The following is a 20,073-nucleotide window of genomic DNA, read 5'->3' on the forward strand; positions in this document are numbered from 1 at the left end:
AAATATGCCAGAAAGTCCCACTTTTATCCATGTCCTCTGTCTATGAACAATTAGCACCTAGTACTCTATCCCCATCAGGTGTTTGTTTACATCAGCTGTGTGCACCTGAAGCCCAATAAGGGGGTCTAATCCCTTTCAAAGCACATCTAGAATGGCTACATGTAACATGACAGTATAAAAGATAACTTTCTAATCCTCTTAGTACAGACCAGGGACTGGACCTTTGAACAGAATGAAGAGAACTGGTCTATCAACTGCCTTTAAAACTGAAAGTCCTGTTTCAACATACAACTAACATAATTCACCTAACAACACAGCAGGGGTCATAAACTCATTTGAGAAGCCGACCAAAGCATGGATCTTCTCCCCAAGAAATAAGGACATGTAGAGTTCACAAAATGTTTTATATAATTTCAGACAGTTTACAGACTCCAAAGTTTTCTCACGAACTCCTTAAGAATCTGGAAATCCCAGGATAAGATGCCCAAAAGAGCCAGCAAGGAAACTCTCTCACCTTATCGGTTTGAGTGTTTTCATGTAAAATCCTCGTGTCAATAGCGGCGGCCAGGAGGTTATTGGCAGCAGTGATGGCGTGGATGTCCCCGGTCAAGTGAAGGTTGAACTGTGAATGACATGAAAACATCTTTCTACTGGTCTCAGACAACCACGGCAGTGCTCCAGGGCTTTCTGAATAAATAAACTATTGCACTAATTACACACAGCCTTATCATGAGCTAAGTCCACAAAACAGCCTAAATCAAAAAATCAATGTCAGAGTTTTCCACTTGACAACAAAGAACTCTTAAGCCGAATGGGTCACCACAATGTCTTTCGTCTTTTGTTCTTGGGTTAGGGGTGAGACATTCTGATGGCCTTAATAATCAGTTTCCTTGTTTTCATGATTTAGAAAATAATGTCACATCGAATATACTTTAAAATGAGGCAGAGAATAAAATAAACAGTAAGAAAAGAATAATATATGATAGAAAGTCTGAGAAGTAAAAAAAAATGATATCACCCTCAAGACTCTAGTCTGTTATTTTCATTCTGGTCTTAAGTGCATGCATGTTTATTATTTGTAGACTGGGCATACTTACAACACATTTGGTAACTTTTCATTTAAGGAACTTATTACTCTATGTGTTTTAATGTAATAATCTTGTTTATATGTAGTTACAGTTCACAGAGTCTATGTAAGGGAACAGATGTTCCAAAAGTTTTCAGTTTCTTATGTCTAGATATTTAAATTGCAACCCAATTTTCACTTTTGCAAAGAAGGCTACAATTAAAAAGAATACATGCAAATAATTTTTTTAATTAGTTGCTAATAAGCCATATATTTCCAGCAGTGTGGTTCCTGGATTAAAAATCTTGATAATACCATCAAAACCGCGTTCTGAAAGAATTGAAGTACCATGCCCAAAACACCAGTTGATCAGTAAAAACCTCTTTTTATAACATAAAGTATATGATAAGTACAAAATATGAAAAATTACATATGTGTATTTTATAAAATTTATAATTTTTAATATCAAGATCATAACACCAAAATAGTTTACACCTTGTTTGTTTTTTTTTTTAAAGTAGGTTCCATACTTAGTGCAGAGCCCAAGACAGGGCTCAAACTAATAACCACGAGATCAAAACCTGAACTGAAATCAAGAGTCAGACACTCAACAGACTTAGCCAGCGAGGCTCCCCTACACCTTAGCTTTTATTTATTTTATTTTTTAAAAGATTTTACTTATTTATTTGACAGAGATCACAAGTAGGCAGAGAGGCAGGCAGAGAGAGAGAGAGAGGAAGAAGCAGGCTCCCTGCTGAGCAGAGAGCCTGATGTGGAGCTCGATCCCAGGACCCTGGGATCATGACCTGAGCCGAAGGCAGAGGCTTTAACCCACTGAGCCACCCAGACGCCCCCACTTTACCTTTTATACTCAGTGTTAATATTACTAGCATTTTTACATCATTAAATAGTCTTCAAAATATAGTTAGTGTGCTATCCTATTAGAAGACATTTAAGACTGTCTCATGGGAAAATAGTTTAAAATTATATCTTTGCATACACAGCCAGTTTTTGCTTAGGATAAACTAGGCCAGAAGCTATGATACTGTTTTAAAGGCACTTGATACTTTTTTTTAACTTGCCCTCCAGGAAAATTTTACCAACATATGCTTCCCAGCAGTATATGTCAATCTCTCACTGCTAATATTTAGTACTATTATTATTAAAAAAAATCCACTGCCAATTTGGTAAGTCAAATAACTGCTAGTAGTTTTAATGTAGATTAATTTAATTATCACTGAAAACAAACAACGACTGGTTTGTTGACCTTTTCTGATGTTTCTATTGAATCCTTACCCCGTGTTAAAGTTAAAACTGGCTTGTTTTTCTTTCCTTTTGCCTATTTGATATCCGTTGGGGTGTCCATTGGCCCCAAACAGGTCTCTCTTCTTCTGACCACAACCCCTTTGCCCCCACAGCTCTAGCCACATGGCCATTACCCCGGCCCCCCATCCTCCATTTCTGATCCTTTTTTTTTTTTTTAAATAAGCTCCACACAAAGCATGGAGCCCAATGTGGGGCTTGAACTCATGACCCTGAGCCAGGATCAAGAATTGGACACTTAACAGACTGAGCCACACAGGCACCCCCGCCTCCATCCTCCATTAAAGGGACTGTGGGGTTGCTCAGCTCGCTATCCTGGATGTCTCCCCTTTCCTCATGCCGCTCATCTAATTTATTGCAAATTGAGGAAACACATCTTCCATCACTGTCAACCTTTCTCCATCCTCAATGCCACCACCTTGGGCCACACCACCATCTTTCCTCTGGTTCTCCTTCTAGACTCCTAGCATCCACTCTGGACTCCTGGCAGTCTATTCTCTGCGCAGAAGCCAGAAGGATTTTTATAAAACTCAATTTATATCATATTATTACTTTGTCAAGATTCCTTTAATGGCGGACAATGATATTCCAATAATATCCAGGCTCTTGGTCATGAACTTCATAGCCTGAAAGAGCTGGCCCCCGCCCGTTTTTACACCTCACTCCCTCCGCCCCTGCTGGCCCACAGACACAAACTGATGCCCTCTTGTTCCTAAAGAGAACCAATGCCTTCTGCCTCAGTGCTGTCCTCTGAGCGGGTCCCACTGCCTGGGATGCTTCCCCCAGCCTCACAATCCTGGCTCCATCATATGCTTCTAGTCTCAGTATTTTCACTTTCAATTCTTCAACCCATCTGGAATTTATTCAAACATTTCCCCATGACTGTTAATTAAGGTTCTTCCGGCACACTGTGTATTCATGCACTCGGTCAACAAACATGGTCTGAGGGCTGGGCATCGTGCTCAGAGCTGGGGAGACCGAGAGATGAACGAGATACGGGAGGTCTTTGAATTCAAGGAACAGACTGCCTGATTGTTTCTGGCTCACCTAATGATCACAAGGCAGTTAGAACTATCATATGCCTTAAGTCTGCCCCAAGTCTGAGCCATGCAGCTGATGCCATGTGACTGCAGGACACCAATGCCTTCTGAATATTTGCGCAGAAATCCCCGAGCCATTCCCCTGGGCATGATCCTTGTACTCCAGATCCCCGACCTGGCCTCCTGGCTCTGGCTCTTCCTGGCTTGTGAATATTACTCATCCCCGTTCAGATGGGAGGCTTGGGGCTATCTTTTCAGCAATGCCCTGCACTATTCTCTCTCACCCCACCCCCAATACTCAAAAAGTGTCCAGACTGCCCTTGTAGCTTCCCTGACACTCCGGCCTCCATAGGGAAACACCTTTCCTATTCATCCAACAGAACCAACACACATTTCCCAGGGAGCCTCTGCTGTGTGCTGGGCGCCGGGCTGCGTGCCGGGTCTGTGGCCTCTAACATACCCCAGGCTACCGAACCGGATGAGAGAAACAGAATCTGAGGGGATCCGGAGGGGGTGGAATACAACTTAGAGAAGGACAGGCAGGGAGGGCACAACAGGAAAGGAAGAACGCTCCAGGCTTGGAATCAAGAGCCAAGAGGCCAGGAGTTGGCAGGGAGTCTGAGGAGGTGGGGAAAGGGCGGGTGGCCCGTGGGGACCTGAGGCAGGCAGGGAGCCTGGAGCACACAAGGACCTGCCATGCTACCCGGCACGGACGGTGAGGGGGTCGCCACTGAGAGGCACTGAACAAGTGCATCAGACTTGGTTTTGGAAAGATTTCTTGGGACCAGAAGTAAGAGGCTGATGCAGAGAGAAGTGAGGAGGCCTGCTCAGACGGTCAGATGCAGGGGACAAGGGGGTGGTGGTGTGGGGATAGGAGTTCTTGCAGAAATAAGAATGGACACCTTTGGCATTTTTTGCCCATTTTTCTTAGGAACTACTTTTTTTTTTTTTAAAGTAAAGATTTTTTAAAAAATATATTCATTTAACAGAGAGATAGAGAGCACAAGCAGAGGGAGAAGCAGGCAGAGGGAGAGGGAGAAGTAGACTCCCCACTGAGCAGGGAGCCCAATGCTGGACTCGATCCCAAGACCCCAGGTTCATAACCTGAGCCGAAGGCAGAGGCTTACCCATCTGAGCCACCCAGGTGCCCCTCTTTGGAACTGTTTTGGAGTTTCACTTTGCCCAAGGGAGGAGTCCAAGTCCTCCTGACTGGGACGTATAGCTGACAACTGATGGGGAGCTAGGTCTCTACTGCCTTCTCCAGAAGCCTTTGGAGCCACGTGGAGTATGGAATTCGGAATTTTTGGTCATTTAGAAACAGTGTGATATACCTCTAGTTTTTTAGTAACACGCCCCAAGCAGGGTTTAGGTCTGCATCCATGAATCAAATCTGCAGCAAAATATATGAGTATTTACAGCAAACCACATAGACACGAATGGCTCAGAACTATCAATGTCAGGTTTTGCCACTATATGTCATGTAAATGGTTTTGGTCTGCAGAGCCTTTAGGATTCTGGGACTGAGGATCAAGGACTGGGCCTGGGCTTATGCGGCCCAGCAAAAAGTTCCAGGAAGGAGAAACAGTGACACATGACACCTTTTTCCGGAGATCTTACCTCCTCCATGGGGATGACCTGGGCATATCCACCACCTGCAGCGCCCCCTGTAGGACAGAGAAGGCATTGTTTGAAATCCATCACCAACTAAGGCCATGCAGGATCATGAGGGCCCTAGGGTCACAGCTCCCCCAACCCAGCAGGAAGGCCAGCATCCCCAAGATGAAATAACAGGTGGTAAAAAACATTAACTGCCTCTCAAAGCAGAACAAAAAAGGGGGGAAAAGTCCCAACTCTGTCCAACTGTGCGATGGAAGGACTTCAGTGTCTTGGTTTAAAAAAAAAAAGTAAAAATAATATAGCAAAGGTCATTACAGCCAACACGAGATTATTTTATTCATTTATTCTTAGATCTAGGCAGCTGTGTTATCTAAATTGCACATGCTTAAAGTATCAAAAAACTTGGTTCAAAAAAGCCCATCTGGTGAACTCAGACTAACACATGGTAAAATTCAGGCAAGTGATTTTAGATAATCATATGTAAGGTCTGGTGTGCTGATTATCGCTCAAAATAGTAAAGTTACTACATTAAAAAGATTTCGTTTTCTTTAAGCAAGAGTGATACCTTCCGCGTCCTATCATTGCACAGTGTACCATGTGTTTTATACGCTATCTCACTTGGCCCTCGCAACTCAGCAAGCCAGATACTATCAGCCACTTTGCGTAATCACAGATGTGGCTCAGAGAGGTGACAACCAGCAAACACGGTGTCACACAGTAGTAAGCGACACGGCACGGATAAAACCACAGCCTTCTTGCTCTGAGTTTAGTGTTCGTTCCGCTGCATCATGTCTGACATCCTATGAGTTATCGGTACTTCACGAGCTAGGACTTATTAACGGCTGTGATGGTAACATAAACATCATCCTGCGAACAACCACCATTGGTGCCAAGAACCAATAGTAATCACAGCAGGAAAGGCTGAAGAATGACGTCATGGCCAGTCAGCGGAGAGGGAGTAGGGAGTGTGCCCGTGCCTGATGTGGGCCCGGCACAGCCAGACAGAAATTTTCCCGCAGCTCTGTCCATGGCCGATCAGCTTCCAGAGCACGGCAGGCCTGACAACAACTTTGACGGGATGAGGCCTCGGGCCCAAATGAAAGGCTCTCTGACCGTTTAGTGGGAAAGCCTTTTCTCCGTGGCAGGGATGATAAAACGCCAATAGGAGAGGCAGAATCACAAAGGGGCTTGCTTGGCAAAGAAGGTCCTGATGAGCTCGATGGCTTCCACCCAAGGCTGGAGTGGTGAGCACAGGCCCAGCGACTGCTCCAGGGAATGAGGGAAATGGGCTTCCCCGGGGGGCGTGGCTGAACCCCCTCCCCACACACTGCAGCCCCCTCTGCAGTGGGGGGCATCTTGGGGTGACCACCACATCCTGAGTGTGTGAGGGGGGTGCACGTGGGGATGGAATGTACCAGTTCCTCCAACAAGTCTTAACTCCCTGTTGATGACGTTCTTTTAAAACTTTTCTCTGCCTCAAATTTTGCCCTGAAAAATGTACCAGTTGTTAAATCACGTACCTTTAACTCCAAAAGTTGGTCCTTGAGAAGGCTGCCTGAGGCAGGCAAAGGAGTTGATGTTCAGGTGTGCAGTCAGTGCCTGTACGAGTCCAACTGTCACGGTGCTTTTCCCTTCCCCGAGAGGGGTCGGTGTGATCCTGGTTTGAGGGGGAAAAAAAAGTGAATTTCATACTACTTCCTGAACAACCTATGCAAAATCAACCTATAGCACCAGAATCAAATCAGAAGAATTTGGAAGAGAACACGTCATCCGAAAATTCATGTAAGCGTTTCCATGTTCAAGGACGTTTATAGTCTATCCACAAGATACAGGCCATGCTTACGCGAAAGCCAAGATACAGACACACCTCCAGCAAGAGACCAAAAAAAAAAAAGTTATTCACCAGGGATAACATTCTCAGCTTCAAGAAACGGCATAGCGTTATCCATCAAGTGGTTTAAATAATGAAGACGACCTCATTTCTTTTTGATGGATGATCGGGCACTCATTCTTCTGGGGCCATTTACTGGGAGTTCAATGTGGGCACAAGGCCTTCTCAGTGATCTGTGGCCAGATTCTTAGGATTGGAAGGCTCCTGTCGTCCCACTCACCTATCTCCTTCTAGACATTACTGTTCAGGGCTTGTCTCTACCATGTTTCAACACAAACAGTGATGGAGGCGCGCTACCTCTATGGTAGCCCATTCATTTCCAGATAGTGTTTATAGTCCCAAGGAAAGATGTCTGCATTCCTGTGGCTCCTTTCTCACGGAGTCAGACATATTCAACTCCATCCTTTCTCATCCAACAGCCCCTCAAATACTGGGGAAGAATTGGTCCACCAAAATGATAAGCACGTAAGGCAGAAACTTGGCAATGAGGCTGTGTTATGAGAGCACAAGGCAGGAGGCAGGTCTGATGAGATCTGGAGCACCGGGAAGGCTTCAGAGAGAAAGCAATACCTAAGATGAGAGTTGACATCTCTCATTATCGAACAGAGAGCTGACATCTCTCATTATAATCAAACATTAGCCCGATAAAATTGAGTGTGGGTTTGGGGTAGTTAATACGTGAGGCTCTGTGCTTTACACTTATTGGGTACTTTTTTATCCTCATTTAATGGACGAGGAAACTGAGGCACGAGAAGGTTCAGTAATTCGCCCAGGGCCACACAATTAGTAAGCAGTAGAGCTGGGCATCAAAACCAGGCAAGCTACCAGACTTCCCCAGGTTACTTCTATGGAAATGGAAGCAATTGCAGATCACTTCTATGGACAGAAATTTTTTAACCGCTGTTAACCATTAATTAACAATTTCAAGCATGGAAACAGAAAAGATCACTCAGTGAGAGTAACCACAGGACAAAGGGACAGAATCGTCCAGAACACGTTCTCTTAATGAATAGTCAGAAAAAGCAAAAGGAAACTTGGAAGGGGCAGAAGTGAGAAATCTTGAGGATGAGGCAGGGTGTGACAGGGTCTCTGAAGGGAACCACGGAAGCCTGCACAGAATCACACACCACAGAGACGCAGAGATGTCTGACGCCGGGTGAGGGTCTGGCAGCCATCACCGTCCCTAGCAACAGGGTCACTGGTAGGGAGCTGGGGCGCCAAGCCAAACACACTTGGTGAAGTAAACTTTAAACCCTTCAAGCCACATGATACTCGGTCGCCATGAAGACGCAGTTACAAGTGTTTACGCTTTGAGTCAACTTTCTGTTTTCTTGGTACAACAACAATAGAAGCCGTTGGTCAGCCAAAGGCATCACAATCTTGTGATAGCCTGAAAGAACCAAACAAACGCTGAATCAAGGATAGGGCGGATTAAGTACTGTACTGAGCATCTACTGTTTGCAAAGGAAGAGGTGGTTTACTTGAGCGTGTCACATGAAGAATTACATTTCCATTCCCAAGGATGGGCTAACATCGCTGCTGGAGACGGCCCAAGGCAGACACACCCAGAGATGACCTCCTCAAAACTCCAGCGAACCATCCAAATTCTTAATTAGAAACACAGGACCGCTTAGCTTTCTGCCAACTAATACAATTCAGGAAAATCAAAAAGCAGGAAGTATTTATTGGGAGCAATAAAAGGAGAGCTACAATAAAAATTTTATTTTACCTCATTCCTACACTTGATATCAGACTTGGGTTTAATTGTTATCCCACTATCCTTAACTCTGACTCCAGATTATTAAGCTGAGTCGGAAAAACAATGAGCACGGAATTTCTTTTTTCTGTAAGAGCTCAGAGTTTAGGGAGAGGTGACTGTGGTTTCTGTCCATTCTCTTCCTCAAGGTCTCCCTGTAGCTTATCTGTTCCTCTCTATCCCACAGCATTTACTGTGTATTTATTATGTAACGTTTCTGAGGGGATTGTTAGGCGCTTCCTGAGGCGGCCATTTTGCCCACCAGCCCACAAGCTCGTTGAGGTGAAGGACGATGGCCATTTTCATTGCGTTTCTGTCACCTGTCCGGGCACACGTGAGCAAAAAACGCTGGACAAAGCAAGGATGTCTTTTCCAAGACATGTTTCTAAGTATGTTTACTGTGGAGTACAGTGACACTGTATTGAAGTACTCTGTGAGAGTTTAGACACATAGTAACAAGAAGTTAACCCCTTACTCCACGGTCAAAGAGACTGCGTATGCAGACTGTAGTGGTAAAACCCGGCAAGGGTCTCAAAAGGAAGAATCTAGAACAGTCCTATTGTCATGAACCACGGGTCTAACCAGGAGCTCCAAAACTACACGTCAGGCAGCATAAGAATATGTATCACTCACCCCAGGCAACTTCCTGACTGTGAAGTTTTTAAAGTCTCTTATCCCTGACAACAAGTGTTTCCCATCACACCTGACTGATGGGAGCCATTCAAAGGCCCTGTCAGTGGTGGTCTCTTCTAAAATACCTTTGTTTCATTCGAGTTGTGCATGTAGCAAAAAGACTCAACCAATATTCGAACAGTTACCCAAGGCAGAAAAGCAAAATCTTTAAAAAGTCAGTAAAGGTTATTTTTACACTTAACAAAAGGAATGGTTTGGACTATTCAAAGAAAACAAAAAATGAAATGAGGTACCTGGCATTCGACACATGAAAGAAAGCAATGCCAGTGATTTTAATTATGCGTTAACGTGAAATCGTCTGTTCGCAGGCAAATGTGGGCTTCTTTTTGAACCGCTCTGTCGGAGCAATTCAGAGAAACTTCTGCAGAGAGACGGGTAGGGGCCCGCGGAGGCCGGGCCCGCACACACATTCAGGGCCCGACAGCTGTATTCTGAGACGAGCTCTCCAACAAATTCCTTTTCATTAGTGTAACTGGGAAAATATGTAAAACTCAAGGGCCCCTAAGATTCTTTTGGCCTATTTCCCTGAACAATTCCCAATACTTTTCATTTTGTCAGGCAAAGCCAATACAGTGATGTATAGGTACAAATACGGCGCGATGTGTAGCTGATGGAACACAGATGATTCTGCCGGAATGAGAAATTCTGAGGTTGGGAGAACAGCTTTTAAAACGAATTAATCTGGGCGGCGTTGGGGCTATTGACAGATTTTTTAAAATCCCATGGTTTTACATTTTAATTCTACCGCTGACACGTTTAAGTCACATTTATGCATAAGTTCAAAAGGACAACCACAAATATATTATTTAGGTTTCTTGAGGAATTACTGGAGTATCTGAATTCTGCAAAAGCCTGGGGAAAGAGTCATGTTACAGTATTCAGGAGTAAAAGCAGGACACAAAATGGTATTTACAGCATGATCTCAATGTGTAAAAAAAAGGACAGATACAGAGAGAAAATTCTGGAAGGAAATATAAAAATTTTTAACCCTTCTGGGTCATGAGAGATTTCGTTTTCTCCTTTTTGCTTTTCATTATGTTAAATTTTCTACAGTGTAAGCTAGTATTATTTCCAGAATATAAAAAAGATCTTGCAGGAAAAGGGAAGAACTGTCCATTTAACAAAGGCGTCCTTTCTATTTCTGAAGCAGAAACAGCATGTGTAATGGTTTGACAACCGTTGCTTTCTGTTACTGATGTGACCAAAAGTAGAACTATGGAGGTCGTCTTTATTGCAAATGAACTTTTCATTTCAGATGATAAATAAAATGATTGCCTGGTGTTTTAAACTGATCTCAAATGTGCAGCTACTAAAAGGTTAGATTAAAAAGGCAGTTAACACACTTAAAAAATAGATCATTGGTTGTTTGTGTGGGTTACACAGTGTGATGATACATATTGTCTAAAACCCTTCAGGCTTTCCTGCAGATACAGGTACGTCTCAAAATCCTACCCATGCAGCTTTTTTTTTTTTTAAATGCAGTTGAAAGGAACACAATTTAATTTTTGTTCCTTCATAGATCTTTGTTTTAAAAGGAATATACACCACAATTTTAGAAAAAGAACAGTTTAGCTCTGGGGGTTAAATCCATACTTGAGAACTCAGGTTTTGTTTCATGTCTACGGACGATCCGACAACCCGGCTTCTTCAGCTCAGATGCGTGTACAAATGCTGGCGAAGAGGCAGGGTGAGGCGAGAAGCAATGTCCTACTGGGCATGGAACCACACACGGCCCTAATCCTGGAAAGCCAGGCTAACTGTCACTCTCTAGCATGTGGCCAGCCCTTGACAGTAGGAATCTGATAACAATACCGTCAGAGCTTTTATTTTAGAAATATCACTTCTGTGTTCCCAGCTAAGGGCAGGGTCACATACAGATCTGTGTTCTTATTTCCAGTACTAACAAGCACCCCAAAGAGTAAATCACAGCCAGTCCATATGAAAAATTACTGCTTGATTCTTCCTTGGTAAATGGAGAGTACATCCTCCTGAGATTTCCTTAGATCTTCCCACTTTTTTTTTTTTTTTAAGATTTTATTTATTTATTTGACACAGAGAGATCACAAGTAGACAGAGAGAGGCAGGCAGAGAGAGAGATAGAGGGAAGCAGGCTCCCTGCTGAGCAGAGAGCCTGATGCGGGACTCGATCCCAGGACCCTGAGATCATGACCTGAGCAGAAGGCAGTGGCTTAACCCACTGAGCCACCCAGGCGCCCCAGATCTTCCCACGTTAAACAGGGGGAGAAAGCCAGCAAATCCATCTACCAAAATCACTTAGAGCCTGGAAAACGGGAAGCAAATTTGTGGATAAATCACTAAATTTACTTTTGAAGTTCTGAATGTCCCCGAGCTTATTTCTGAAAATAAACTTGTATCAAGCATGTTCCAGAAAAGCAACACTGACTTCATGTGTGCTCCAAACCCTGGGACCCAGGGGATCCCCAACCTACTCCCCAAGTCAGCTGGCTCCGTTCACACATCTGGCCCCAGAGTTGCCTGTAGGTGAGGCCATTTCCTCTCAGCAGGAAGCTTTCCTGCAGCTCAGCTACAGAGACGTTAGGGGTGGAGTCCTAGGTTGGGAAGGACCCCAGCAGGACTGGGAGTCCAACATTGTGAGCCTGGAAGTTTAGGGAGGTTTAAACCACAGGCAAAGTATGAATTCCTTAAAACCACAGCCACTAAGGGACCCTGAGAGCTCTTCCAAAGAGGGGCAGAGGAGCTGGAGAAAGAGAAGGGAGAAGGGGAGGGAAAGAAATATGAACAAATTATTTAGCCGTTAGAGGCGAAATTATGGATTGTGGCTTTATTTGTAGCTTTAAAACATTGAATTTAAAACCTCTAGCGATTTTCCCTAAGAGAGTCATTGAGCAAGTGAAGAAGTGAGCACAGGCAGGGCTGTTGATTTTAGCACCGTTTATAGTGGCCAAACACGGGAAGCAATTTGAGTGCCCAACAGAGAGTTGGTTAAATAAACTGTGCCACATCTTTACGGCATTTTCAAATCAGTTTTTGGCTTGAATATCCTTGAAGAATGAGAAGCATGCTGAACTTTTGGCCACTGGGCCACCCGGGGCTTCCTGGTGCTGGGAAGACGTGTGAAATGGCATCCACCTTCATCCCACCCCTGTCCCCCAGAATCTAGGCTGGGAGCACTGGAATGATACGCAGTCATGCAAAATGACCGCCCAGCGCTACACTGACCCCCGCGGAGGGAGCCGGGCACACGACACGCTGCTGACTAATCTTGCTGCTACGGAGCAACACCAGGAAGATGATCTCATTTATAAGACTCCCTGCGTCAAGATGGTCTCAAAGGTTACCAGCCCCTTCCTCGGGGTGGGAGGATGTGCCATGTTTACTTTCTTGTTGAACTTTTCTGCATTTTGGAATACTGTGATGAGTACGCGTGACTTTAAAGATTTTATTTATTTATTTGACAGACAGAGATGACAAGTAGGCAGAGAGGCAGGCAGAGAGAGAGAGAGGAGGAAGCAGGCTCCCTGCTGAGCAGAGAACCCGATGCGGGGCTCGATCCCAGGACCCTGAGACCATGACCTGAGCCGAAAGCAGAGGCTTTAACCCACTGAGCCACCCAGGCGCCCCAGTAAGCGTGACTTTAAAACAAGAAAAAGAAACAAGGGATTTACATTAATAATAAAATACGTAAAAATAAAGTTAACTGAGAGTCAAGTCTAGTCGTAAGAGACGTCTCTCTGTAAATAGGTTTTGGGGCCTTAAGCCTTGGCCTATAGATCATCAGTAAGTCACTGCAATGAAATTTCAAGACAACAAAGGAATTTATATGGTCTCCTGATGTTCCCTCAGGTCACATTGAAAAACTGTTTTAAATCCCTTGTTTTCCATCAGTTTTCAGCCCGTGAACATATTTCTTTTTTAAAAAAGAGGGAAAATAAACACTCCCTTTCACAAAAACCCTGCATTTATCATTTATAAAATGACCAACACAAATGAAAATGGCCCAACATTAATTTTAAAATGTAAGAAAAGAGAAATGATGAACTTTTATAATGCAAATACATAAATAAATATTAAGGATATTAACAGGAAAATGTTATGTTTCACACAATTATCTGTACATTTTCCATTAAGATCTTATTTCTGAGTAGAACACAAACTGCCCCCTGCTCAGTTCAAAATATTTTACTTTTGGTTCTTATTTTGATTTTTATCACCAAGAAACTAAATGAAAAATCTAAGACAGAACAAGGGTGATCAAAACATAATATGAGAAACAAAAATAAAATAAAATACTGGATGAGGAACTCGTTACACTTTATGTTTTGTGGAGGAGACTAATCTGTTTTGCCCTGAAAATGAAAACTTACCTCATGTCAAATGAAGGAATGCCAAGTGAAATGGACAAACATGTCAAGTTTGAGAAAAGGACGGATGTGAGTAGTGGGATACCAGACAGAAAGAGGGGAGAGAGTTTTATAAACATGCCTTCTTTGTCAATTAAATTTTAGAAGTAGTTTCTTACCCAGCTACTAAAACGTATTTTCCATCTGCTTGATCCTTTAACCTTTCCAGCAGGGACAAACGTACTTTGGCTTTGCTTTTGCCATAGATTTCAATTTCATCTGCAAGCAATCCTATCTCCTTGGCAAGGACGTCCACGGCTTTTGGAGTCTGTGCTCTTGAAATCTCAAGATCACTGCGGGGGGGAAAACACACGAGAGGCGAGAGTCTCCTCAGCTTAGGTGGTCACCGCTAGAGTAAAAACAGCCGTACATCATGCCAACAAGTCAACCAAGGCAATTGCTTTGTGTTCCTGTCTCCCAAGCAGCAGTAGGCACAAATGCTAATAATTAATGTGCATTTTTTAAAAAAAAGGTACATTTCTTTAGGGAAGCAACTCAAACTCATGAGGATGGCAGAACTCTGCCCAGGTACAGAGCATGCCCATACTACAGGCGAGAGCTACATTCATTGTAGAGTACAGTGCTCTCTGCGGGACGCCACCATCTCTGCTAACCATGAATACAAGGGTCATTGCATAATGCTCTCCCTGGGCTGGTCCCATGTGTCTCTTGGCTATTCAGAAATGGGGAAATGCTATTTTGTTTCATCTGGGTCCACGCTTTTCCCTCTTTTTTTCCTAAATTGAATCCAAAAATCATATTTCAAAATATTTTATTAATTGCATAACCGTCCATAAAAGGACCTAGTGCTCGAAGCTCAACTTCAAATACGGAAAGTTGAGGAACACCCAAGTGTCACTGGGCAAATCGTTGATTCTACTTTCCTCCCAAGATGAGAGCGCCACTGTTCAGCTTCCGGGAGTCCTAAGAAATTGGCATGTGCCAAACTTCACAGAGAGTCTTTTGGGGCTCCTAAGCTCCACTATTTGTTTTAATGCGGGTTCAGGGCCCCCATCTGCCAGACTGAGCACCTGGCTGAGAGGGAGACGGGGCAGGCACAAGATAGAGTTGGGAGAGCTGGCCTGAGGGACTCGGTCGGTCCTTAGGGTTGACACTTGGGAACACATCAGTGCCTGCTGCACCCTGAAGCCCTTATTTTGGGGTCCGCTGGCAGGCAGCCCCCTGCTCTGATTTTTCTTTCTCTCACTGCTGCTGATAATCGACTCAAAGCCCTCACACTGCTCTGTGTCCTTCTCCATGACCCCATGGAAGTCTGACCGTGGGTCACAAGGTAACACTACACCCACTTCCAATCCGAATTCCCCGCAGCGCGCTACAGCAGCTCGGAGTAGGAGAGCGTGCGTCTGCCCGGATGCACAGGGGCTGAGCGCTGTGCTTCCTTCCACCACACCTGCATTTCCCCTTCCGGTTCTCTCCCCTTCCTTCTCTGCCCAAGCTCCCACTTCATATTGCCTTCCTGTCTACACCCTTTTTCTCTTTCTCTCCTCCCCAAATCTCCTAAATGGAGACGCCGACTCTTGGAAAACCTCCAAAGTTTTCTCCTCACTAGCTAAAGAGTGACAGTGACATCGTGTTGATTTTTGAGGAATTTATAAACTACTCAGCCTGTCTTTCTCCCCGCACCGTACCTCCAGAAGTCAAATTTGGTTCAGCAATTAAAACACTTCTTCCCCTAAGTGGTATTTATTTAGATTTATGCGAAGGCTTTGGTATACAGTTTGGCAGGGTCCCCCTCAAAAAAAAAATTTTTTTTTTAGCTCTCTGAAAGTAAAACATACTCATTTACTTTTAAAAATTAAAGTCCTATAACAACACAAGTAATTTTAAAAAATGAAGATATTTGATGAAACAGATTACACAAGAGGGTGACATTACAACGTTCCCTGGAATTTATATATTAATGAACACAGACGGGGACTACGATGTGCAGTCTATTTTCAGGGGTGAAAACAGCCGGGTGGGTAGAATGGAACCACGAGCGTTCAGCTGTGGCCCAAGAAAACAGATCAAATCTAAAAAGCAAGCGATTATCAGTTGAAAAACGCGTCAATTCCTGGAGGCTTTATCTGCTGACGATGGGGTTTTCAGTGCACCGTTTTCCAAGGGCATTTGTGCATGCCTGGGCGGCGATTCACTGGTTGGGGGCAGCTGGGGCACCCACGATGAGCTGGGAAATTTCTCTGGCTCTGATACCTTATCTAATGACTTATTCCTACAGCATGTATTTCCAAATCCAGGCAGAGAATATAGAGCTCGCACTTCATTAAACGCTACTCTGAAGAAAATATCCATCTGGAGTGTCGCAGAATGGCCCGTCAGAGAGGAGATATTACTCTGTGCTGAGGAAAGATGAACTCGCTTCCTACGTAGAATGGGGTTTGGTGTGGTCGGTCACTGGCCCCCAGTGCAGACACCTACGCGGCCATGACGACCAAGCTGACAGGTGAGTTGGGCATTTCTAACACTGAGAAGCATTTTCCAAACATCACGTTGCTGTATTTTGTGAAATAGAAGACAGCACTATGTTAGACACCACTAAGAAGAAAGAACAATGCCATTTAACACAGGACACGTCGTCGACGGTAACGGACACCCTGACTTCAGGAAGGAAAAGAATACACGTCCTAGAACTGACTGAATACGGGACACGAGCTCATTACTATTTAATTGTTCGGGCTTAATCAATAGCGTAAAGAGTGCACCAATGTGACTAGCGAAAATTATCCACCATCTGAGCCATAATACCATGACGGGCGCCCCCACCCCGTGAGCCACTTTGGCTACCGGGGCACTGTGGTGTCACTATAGACAAATCCAGCGGATACCTTGGGACGGGGGAGAGAGGCTGGAGTTTCAAGCAGTGAAGTCTCCACCTGGCGTGCTGCTGTTCACGTAGCCATCTCCGTCCGCTGCTGACCATGTTCTTCAAGGGACAAAAAGGAGAGCACGTTACTCAAGTGAAGGCTGACGGGGTATGGGTCTGAACTATGAAAATACTGCGCGGGATGTTATGTCATGAGAAGGGGTACAGAGCTCCACAGTAACCCAAGTGAGCATCGGCAATACTTTTACTCACGTGTAATTAGCATGGGAGGTTTGCCTTCAAAAGGAAAATGGGAAACGCAGGTACTTTTCAAAGAGGTTAAATGTGCCCTAAAGGCATCAAATACCAGATAAAATTAGAGAGTGTGTTCTTCCTCTCAGAAGAGAAAAATGAGGGAAACGTGAGAATGCATGAAGGATAAGCTCGATGCCCAACTTCCAGACCCCGCAACACTGTTTCGAGTATAACCCTTTTACAGTTAATGTAACAGAACAAGAGCACTGAATTGTTAAATGGTGATACACAGAGAGAGACAGAGAATTAAAATCTGACTTAGGTTGAAATGTGACACACAGTCCCTACAGAAAGGTAGTATATTCCATTTGGAAGTTACAAGTCTTATCTATTTTTATTTATGTATTTATTTATTTATTTTTAAAGATTTTATTTATTTGACAGAGAGAGATACACGAAGGCAGAGAGGCAGGCAGAGGGCGGGGGAAGCAGGCTCCCTGCCTAGCAGAGAGCCCAATGCAGGGCTCGATCCCAGGACTCTGAGATCATGACCTGAGCCGAAGGCAGAGGTTTAACCGACTGAGCCACCCAGGCGCCCCATTTTATTTTTAAAAATTTTTTAAAGAGGGTGTGTGTGTCAGTTTATTTACTTATTTTTAGTGAGTGCCATGCCCATCCTGGGGCTTGAACACACGGCCCTGAGATCAAGAGTCGCATTGTTCTACCGAATGAGCCAGCCAGGCCGCCCCTGGAAATAAAAAGTTTTCACTGTATACACCATGTATGTAAGAAAGAAACTAGAACTTGCTTCTGCTTAATTCTACTGTGGCAGGAATTACAGGCTCTGGTTTCTCTCCTGATAGTCAGGGTCACTGCCATGCAGAGCTCGCATGGTGGCGAGCTGGAGATCGTGGGCTTTGGGTCATGTAGATGGTTGTGGCTTGAAAAACAGTCCACAGAATCTTTAACTCCTGTCTTTGAAAGGTGGGCCCAATTCCCTTCCCCCCGAACGTGAACTGGATTGGTGACTTGCTTCTAGCAAAGATGAAACAGGCAGGTGATGGTGGGTGGCTTTCACAGCCACGTCGTAACCTACTGCGGCTGCCCCTTTGCCTTCTCCTTTGGATCACTCATTCCTAGGAAGTTAGCTGCCTCATCAGGAGCAGCTCTACGGAGAAGTCTGCATGGTGAGGGTCTAAGGCATCTTGCCAACAACCCTGTGAGTGAGCCGTCTTGGAAGTGGGAGGCTGTGGCCACAGTCAAGCCTTCTTTCGACTTCCTGGTTTCAACTGTATGAGAGACCCTGAGACAAAACCATATAGCTGAGCCATTGCCAAATCTCTGACCCACAAACACCGTGAGTTTATAAATGTTCATTTGCCAAATTGCAAAATTTGGCAGATAATTTATTCCACAGCAATAGATTACTAACCACAGACCCTGGATTTGGGTCCCAATCCCGCACCTGTCATGTCACCAAAGGCATATTTTCCTAAGCTCCCCATCCTTATCTGCCAAATGGGAATGACATTATCTTCCGGGACTGCCGGAAGAAATTAAATGACACTATGTGTGTAAGGTGCTTACCACGATGTCTGCTCAACAGAAAACACTTGCAAAATGTGAGCAACTATTCATCCAAACTCTCAACTGGGAAATCCTCAGAGCTGCGTCAGACCCACCTGAATCCGCAGAGCCGCAGCGAGGAGACTCACATCGTCCTCGGCAATGAGACCGTTAAAATGTGCCCCGAGGGAACCACCTCCAAGCTTCCCTATGGGAAAAAAAAAAAGACTTTCAGGGTACTGTCATTTACAACCAATTGCTCCTAATTAAAAAGCCAGCACACCGAGTGACCAAGTGATGTTCTCTTTGCAACCTAGGGATGTCAGCTGTCAGGCATGGTTCCAGGGGGTCACCTGTCCCCGGCACTGCCCTGGGGCTCTTGACTGACTCGAGAGTCCAGACTGGGTTAAAAGCGTGCTTCTACCTCCAAAACACCAGCTGTGACTTTGGGCCTGTTAAGTACCACGGGCAGTTACACGCCCACCCAAGTCTGGGAGAATGGAATGTGACATCAAGGTGATTGGCATCGAATGTGTACATTTAAACGATGTCTAAGGAATAAAAGCAATCTCAAATATACAGAGTATAGGAAGGAGGACTCAGACACAGCACAACCACATCCAACCCCAGTGCTGTGCGAGAGATCAGGTGGTCTCCGAGAACTTTAGAAAATCCCTGTCATAAAAGTGATAGGACCATTTTCCGTAAAACTGAGAAACTATATTTTAGGATATTAATTTTAGGATGACCTGGGTTTCAAACCACAGAGGCATTTGTAAGGATTCTACTCCCTTCCTCAGTTGGCACTTACAGAGGTTACGAAAAGCAAGCACACATGTAAAATGCTTTAGTCTATATCCTCCCTTGGAGAAAAGAAACATTTCTAATAGCAACTTTTTTGAATTAAGAAACTCTTGTCCTCGAGTTTGGACCACTCTACTTTTAAATTATCCATTTTGCTGACAGTCCTCTGCAAGAAAGAGCACAAAACACTTAAGAGTAAGTGTTTTGTGATGTTCTATAGTCCAATGTATTAAGGGTGTTGGAAAATCATCTCCCTTCGGTATCGTTTCAAGATTAGCAACACTTCACAGTTTTATAAATCATATTTAGGCAAAAGCCAAGAGTCTAGAGAAAGAGATTTGTTTTGTTTTGTTTGAACCACTAGAGAGCTGATCTAAAGGTCTTGTCCAACCGTTACGGAAAAGAAATATGCTTCTCTCACTTTTATCTCTATCTTTAAATGACGAGGAAAGAAGGAAAAGCTACATGTCGGGAGCTGGTATCCATTTATGAACGTATATGCCCAGAACAGAATCACAAGTACCCTCTCATAAAAGTGACAGGACAACTCTTCCCTAGAAACCGAGAAACTGTATTTTAGGAAATTAATATTAGGGATGACCAGAGAACTTGAAACAATGAAGATGGTAACTCAGTGCATCAGGGATGACATTCTTAACAAATTTCATGGCTGAAGAGAATGGAGAGAGGAAATCATTACCTCACCCCTCTGCCTGTGTCCAGGCAGGGCTCCACCCGGAGGATGTCTACACGCGGCCTGCCAAGGCTGTCTGCACTCAGCCTGCGAGGCCCGCAGGGGTCCCAGGGGTCCCGTCCCAAACCAAATGGGTCTTTTCACTTCCCACTAAACACTCCC

General features: G+C 44.4%; 1 protein-coding gene across 1 annotated transcript in view; it reads right to left on the reverse strand.

The window, feature by feature from the left end:
* MTHFD1L (methylenetetrahydrofolate dehydrogenase (NADP+ dependent) 1 like) overlaps nucleotides 1–20,073 on the reverse strand; it is a 183,635-nt gene that overhangs the window by 127,911 nt on the left and 35,651 nt on the right. Inside the window, exons 9-14 of the mRNA XM_045080183.1 lie at nucleotides 18,530–18,621; nucleotides 16,615–16,712; nucleotides 13,888–14,061; nucleotides 6,567–6,703; nucleotides 5,047–5,093; nucleotides 515–622 (exon numbers count right to left, since the gene is read on the reverse strand). Coding sequence (XP_044936118.1) covers nucleotides 515–622; nucleotides 5,047–5,093; nucleotides 6,567–6,703; nucleotides 13,888–14,061; nucleotides 16,615–16,712; nucleotides 18,530–18,621 — 656 coding nt within the window. The remainder of the gene's footprint in view (nucleotides 1–514; nucleotides 623–5,046; nucleotides 5,094–6,566; nucleotides 6,704–13,887; nucleotides 14,062–16,614; nucleotides 16,713–18,529; nucleotides 18,622–20,073) is intronic.

This window comes from Mustela putorius, unplaced genomic scaffold (genome assembly GCF_011764305.1).
Source record: "Mustela putorius furo isolate JIRA1106 unplaced genomic scaffold, ASM1176430v1.1 tig00000450_pilon_pilon_pilon, whole genome shotgun sequence".
NCBI classification, from domain to species: Eukaryota; Metazoa; Chordata; class Mammalia; order Carnivora; family Mustelidae; genus Mustela; species Mustela putorius.